Source organism: Rousettus aegyptiacus, unplaced genomic scaffold, assembly GCF_014176215.1.
Source record: "Rousettus aegyptiacus isolate mRouAeg1 unplaced genomic scaffold, mRouAeg1.p scaffold_m13_p_11, whole genome shotgun sequence".
NCBI lineage: Eukaryota > Metazoa > Chordata > Mammalia > Chiroptera > Pteropodidae > Rousettus > Rousettus aegyptiacus.
The window spans coordinates 44803069-44809133 of record NW_023416286.1 but is presented as its reverse complement, the minus strand read 5'-3'; the positions used below and the strand labels follow the sequence as shown (position 1 = coordinate 44809133).

The 6065-nt window shown below is 55.0% G+C and overlaps 1 protein-coding gene across 1 annotated transcript; it reads left to right on the top strand.

Moving 5' to 3' along the window:
* Nucleotides 1–1544: 1544 nt before the first annotated feature.
* Nucleotides 1545–5663, top strand: NKX6-3 (NK6 homeobox 3). Its single transcript, XM_016127394.2, has 3 exons — nucleotides 1545–1926; nucleotides 3806–3975; nucleotides 5424–5663. Exons 1-3 carry the CDS (start codon nucleotides 1545–1547, stop codon nucleotides 5661–5663), a joined length of 792 nt encoding a protein of 263 aa, XP_015982880.1.
* The last annotated feature ends 402 nt before the right edge of the window (nucleotides 5664–6065 follow it).

Sequence of the window (6065 nt, the reverse complement as noted above, 5' to 3'; positions counted from 1 at the left end):
ACAGCCTAGTCAGGAGAGGCTTTGGGACCGGCAGGCAGAGGAGGGACAGAAGTCCATCTGTCTGGCGGTCACTATTTTTCCTATCATTTTGCCTGTTCAGATCAGTGGCATGCTAGTTTCCATTAAAAAAAAAAAAAAACTGCAAGAAAGGATAATGGCTCATGCAGAAATAGCATAAGTTATTTACTGTGGTTTCCCTGTTTGTAAAATGAGAGCAAGCCCCCAATAGAGCCCTGTATGTTGTAAAAAATTGTTAGAAAAGAAAAAAAAAGTCATGTGGGTGCTCTGTGATTCAACTAGTTTCATCCATCAAATAGTTACTGAACACCAACCAAGTGCCCAGCACAGGGACCCCCCACTGAATCAATTGCCATCTCAGCCATCAGAGATTTCTAACCCAGGTGCCAAGCTAGACAGAACATGGCAATTGCTCCAACAGAGACACGAGTGATTCCCCTTCTGAGGAGGAATGGGAGACAGAAGGGATCAGAGAAAGCTGCCCAGAGGCAGAGGTAGGACGAGCACACACCTGCCATACCCAGACCTGCCCCAGTCTGCCTGGCAGGCTCCCATCCCAGGCTTTCACACCAGTCATGAAAATTTGAATCTCGCCCCCCAAAGCCCAGCCTCCCCACTTACCCATCCCAGCATGAGGAGGGAAAGGAAGCGTTCACCCTCAGACTGCACATTCTCCTAGAGGCTTGGGCATCAGCACATAAAGTGCCTGAACACCCCAGAACAGCTTCTCCTAAGCCAGGCTTCCTTGCCCTTTGAGGAGCAGCTGCAGGAACAGCCAGCTGCCTCAGGAGCCTCCAGGGGCCCCCAGGTATCCACCTCGGAGAACAGCCTGGCCTCCTAGATGCTGGTCTTGGAGGACCAGGAGCAGGTAGATCCTCTGAGAATGAGCAAATCTTTCAGAGCTCATATTCTCTCTCTCTCTCTCTCTCTCTCTCTCTCTCTCTCTCTCTCTCTCTCTCTCTCTCATACACACACACACACACACACACACACACACACACACACACACACACACACCCTGGCTGATTTTACAGTCAATCTTTCAAAGTGCAATTTGTCTAGGAAAAGCCAATGTGAGGCCCGTGTGGATTTCGACCAATAGCGATGCGGCTGGCGCTGCTCAGCCAGTCTCTAGTCTGTATTCTAATGGGCCATATCTTTATCAGGGAAATGTTGCTTCTCTGAACTTAAAACTTCTCATGGAGGGTCCCCAGACTCAGAGGCAGAGGAGGGGTCTGAGCTGAGGCGTGGGAGCCACCTTTCTCCAGGCCTGGCAAGGAGAGAGGGAAGGGGAGTGGGTGAGGCCTCTCACCTGTCCGGGAGCACCTGACTTTCGAGCAGCCGACGTAGGTACCAGTCCCTGGGAAGAGGCTGGGCCGATACCTTAGGTTGGAGGGCTGTCTGGGGCTTGGAGCCACTTTTGACACTCCAAACCTGCCATGGGATTCTGGGCCAGAGCACGGGGTCTCGGGGCTTAGGGGCCTGGATTGGGCTTCCTGCTTTCCCCTCACCCTGACCGGGGGAACATGGAGTCCAACCTGCAAGGGACGTTCCTGCTGAACAACACACCGCTGACTCAGTTCTCGGAGATGAAGGCCCCCGTGTGCCAGTACTCCGTGCAGAACTCCTTCTACAAGCTCAGCCCCCCGGGGCTGGGCCCCCAGCTGGCCGCCGGGACCCCCCATGGCATCACAGACATCCTGAGCAGGCCCGTGGCCACGCCAAACAGCAGCTTGCTCTCCAGTTACCCCCATGTGGCAGGCTTTGGTGGACTCGGTTCCCAGGGGGTCTACTATGGCCCCCAGGTGGGGAATTTTTCCAAGGCTGGGAATGAGTACCCCACCCGGACCCGGAACTGCTGGGCCGACACAGGCCAGGACTGGCGAGGCGGGCGGCAGTGCAGCAACAGTGAGTACGGGGCAGCCCTGGATCGGGAGGAGGAGCCGTGGGAAGGGGACACTCACGGGGGGGGCTCGCACCTCCTGCCCACCTCTCCTCAGCCGCCATCAGACAGCCCAGCTCAAACACCTGGATCCATCTTTCCACTCAGTGCTGGACTAGACTCTCCTCTCCTCATCCTATCCCAGCTTTGTTTGGATGGGCGTCTGGCTCCCCACCCCGACCCCCTACCAGCTGCCACCTCAGCTGCCCTCCTAAGGAACCTGGGTCTGCGGAAGACCACAGAGCCCACACCTCCCTGGCGTCGGGTCCAGCTGGCAGCTCACGTTACTTCTCCCACCCAGAAACCATGTCACCACTTCTTCATCCAAAGCAGGCAGATTCTGTCTCCAGTGAGAAGTTGCCACAGCATCACCTTCCCAGAGAGCCCACTCGTACCCTGGCACCATTCAGGGACACAGAATACATGCTGAGCCCATTGCGGTCCCATCTTCCACCAGGGCGGCTCTTTTCCCACCGTCCTCCTGAGGGTTTAGGTCAACAGTAGCAGGGACAACCACCCGGCTTCCAGGAGCGGCTGCTGAGCCAGGTTGGACTTGGCTGTAGCTGTGATGGCGGCCCTCACATTCCTGAACCTGTCTTTAGAGAACTGGTCCAGGATCCTCATGATGTCAGTTGGGGGCTGGAGGGGGTAGCAGGACATGCACATGCATATGAGGCTCGCCTGGGAGGCAGGGAGAGTGCCAGTGGCTGTGGGAGCCATCCTGTGCCAAGGAGGCCCTACCTACATCAGGCGAGGTCAGGGGTACTTCTTTCTGAACTCCGGGCTGCCCACTGCAATTGGACCAGCCAAGGAAACCCTGAAGCACTGCTGCATCCCCATCTGCCACTTTGCTCCAGGTGGTCACACTGCATGGCAGATCCCCCCCGCCCCCGCCGCCCCGCAACCCCTACCCCATACCCTCAACCTGAAACACAAAGAGTTCTCTGGGGGTGAAGAACTCATCTCTTAGAACCTATTTTATAACCCAGTTTTGAGGGTGCTTTAGACCTCAAGCTGTCTCCCCCACCTCACTTTTATCTCCCCCCATCACTACCAAACACATAGCCTCTCCACACCCCTGCTCTTCAATTCTGGTGCACATCTACGCACAGGAAAACATCTTAAAAAGTCAATGGCTGAATTAACAAAGAGAGAGAGAGGACTGAAGGTGTCATTTTCTCAGGAGGTCTCTTCCCTTTTATATGCCTCAGTTTCCTCACCTGTAACATGAGGAGACTGCACATGGACTATTGGGCTGCACTGAACAAGACCCAACAGGTGGGCATTCTGCTCATCCCGAGCCCAGCCACCCTCCAGCCCAGCTCCTTCCTGAGAAGGCTGCCCTGGCAGGGTTGGGTCTTGAGCCTCTCTGTCCAGACTCTGCTTTCCAAAGACCTGGAAAATGAGATCCCAAGTACAAGGAAGTTAGGAGGGGAGGAATTCCTAGGCCCCGTGGGCCCTGATTGTTGGTAGAAGGTGGCTAGTCCATTTCTTGGTGTACCTAAGATAGAAAGCAAATTCGCCTTGCTCCTCAGGAGAAGGCAGCATCACTGAGTAAGAACATTACATAGAAAGGCATGAGACCCAGGCAGGTTCTCTGCTCCCTCTCTCCCGAAGTAGCTGTACCCTGGAGTAGGGACCTTCTCAGCTAGTGCCTGTCTACCCAAATATGGCAGAGGTCAAAGTCACTATTATCAGAATGTCAGGAATGCCTCTCAGGTGAGAGGTGTCACAACCCCTGTAACCTCACTGGCTTTTTCTTAGGAGTAAGCTAGCCTCGGGAGGTGCGGGGCAGGGCTGGCATCCCACTCATCCTGCCGATGCACTTGTTCTTTCTCCTGCCAGCCCCTGACCCTCTGAGTGACAGCATCCACAAGAAAAAGCACACCCGGCCCACCTTCACAGGGCACCAGATCTTTGCCCTGGAGAAGACCTTTGAGCAGACCAAGTACTTGGCTGGTCCTGAGAGGGCGAGGCTGGCGTACTCACTGGGGATGACTGAGTCACAGGTCAAGGTGAGCCTGTGGGAGGAAGTGTCTACCTGGCTATGAGGAGCCTGCAAGACAGGATGCCACTGTGTGGGAGAGAGGCAGCCTCTCTGGTTCCCAGCATCTCCCAGCTCTTGGCGGGAGGCCTCCTGCTGTGTGGGTACTGCCTGCACACCTAGCCCTAGGGATTGTGATAATTACATTCACCAAAAAAATGGCTGTCAAGACTAAGCCCTATTTTGAGAGCCCTTTATGTAGCACTTCATTTAACCCTCATAGCAGCCTCAAGGTGGGTATTAACACGTTTTACAGATGAAGAAACAATTTCAGCCAAGCCTCTTGCTCAAGGTCACCTGGCTGGTAAGTGCAGACTTGGGAGTCAAACCTAGATTTGTGGGACTCCAATTTCATGCTTTCCCTCCCCTGCATGGTCTCAGCCAGCTATTTCAAGAGCTGATGGCAGCCTCTGGCTCTGATCGGGAGTCAGCCTCAGCGCCAGTTTAGACCTGGATTTAGGCTTATTCTCTTAGCTAGTAGATGGAGCTGGCCTTGATTCACCAAACTCTAAAGAGAAGATAACACCTTCTCCTACCCATGCCCATCTAAATGAAGTTCGAATGGGGTGCCGGATGTAGGAAGCCTCACAACCCCGTGCAAGGGTCACTCTCATGCTTACACACCACAGAGTCTGAAATTGGTAAATAGGCTTTTGCCTCCTCGGGCCCCCCGGGGGGAGCAGCTTTGATGCTAGATCTCTCCTGAGGCGCTTCGGGTGGCGAGCACCACAGAAGAAAGCTTTGAGCTATGCCAGACCTGCCCAGCTCTGTCACATGGCAGCAGGTTGGAGAGTAAAAGGAAGTACAAGGGCAGGTTGAGTCCCAGGTCTGCTCTGTTCAGGGCCCTGAGTCTCTAGCCACTGACCTCTGCAGCCTCCTAGGTCAGCCCAGTGTTAACTCCACTGAAGAGAAAGCTGCTGAATCAAAATGGAAGGAAACGATGTGGCTCTCTTCTTACATATTTTTCTGTTTGAGGTACTTTTCTGTGCTCTTCAACTATCTCGAGCAATGAAGAGTATATTCTTTTTATAACTAAGGGAAAGTTTTTTCAGAACGTTCAGTGAGGGACCGTGGAGCTGAAAAGAAGGGGTGACTCGTGAGCACCTGTTGTCATGCTCTCGCCTGGGCCAAACCCGTCTCACACCTGGCATCTCAGCATCTTTCACCCAAGTGCCCATGGCAGGGAGGGTTACAGCTAAGCTTAAAGGGCTGCTGCACTCATAACATTTGTTTTTATTTTATTGCCCCTCCTTAAAAAAAAGTAGCGTGAATATTATAGCCTGCTCTCTTATTGAGCCATTTGTTTTCCTATAAAAATGAGGATTGAGTGTACTAGCCCCAAGTGGGGTCACCCTTCTAAAAAACGGCCCTGTGTGTGTGTGTTGTGCCTGCACGATCCTCAGTCTTTTCTCGTCCCAGGTGTGGTTTCAGAACCGAAGGACCAAGTGGAGGAAGAAGAGTGCCCTGGAGCCCTCATCCTCCACGCCCCGGGCCCCGGGTGGCGCGGGCTCGGGCGGGGACCGCGCGGCCTCGGAGAACGAGGATGACGAGTACAACAAGCCCCTGGACCCCGACTCGGACGACGAGAAGATCCGGCTGCTGCTCCGCAAGCACCGCGCCGCCTTCTCAGTGCTCAGCCTGGGAGCGCACAGCGTCTGACGCCCGCCCCGCCCGCCCCGCCCCGCCCGGCCCCTTGTCTGCGCCTCAGAAGGGCCTGCCTGCAGCCCCCTTTTCTCCCCACGCAGCTGCGGGGACAGGGAGCAGAGCGCTAACCTGCGGGGCTGTGGAGGAGGAGGAAGCGGAAGAGGAAGAGGGAGGGGGAAGGGGGACGGGAGGAGAAGACCATCCTGGTTAGCCAGGGAGGGAACCGCAAATGGCATCCTGAGTCCTGGCACCCTCTCTGCCATCTTGCACCTCTGAGGGCCCAGGCCTTGTTCTGCCAGTTCTGCAGATTCCTAAGTACACAGGTAGTTGAAAATGATCAGGCTGGGCAACCAGACAACTAACTGGCTGTGTGGTCTCATACATACCTCCATGATCCAGCTGTGGGGGGCCTTCCCC

Bases quoted from the DNA above. Each gene is read 5' to 3' on its own strand.
- NKX6-3 (XM_016127394.2), top strand. From the start codon at position 1,545: ATGGAGTCCAACCTGCAAGGGACGTTCCTGCTGAACAACACACCGCTG. The intron at 1,927-3,805 runs GTGAGTACGGGG...TTCTCCTGCCAG, and splicing joins CGGGCGGCAGTGCAGCAACA to CCCCTGACCCTCTGAGTGAC. The intron at 3,976-5,423 runs GTGAGCCTGTGG...TTCTCGTCCCAG, and splicing joins TGACTGAGTCACAGGTCAAG to GTGTGGTTTCAGAACCGAAG.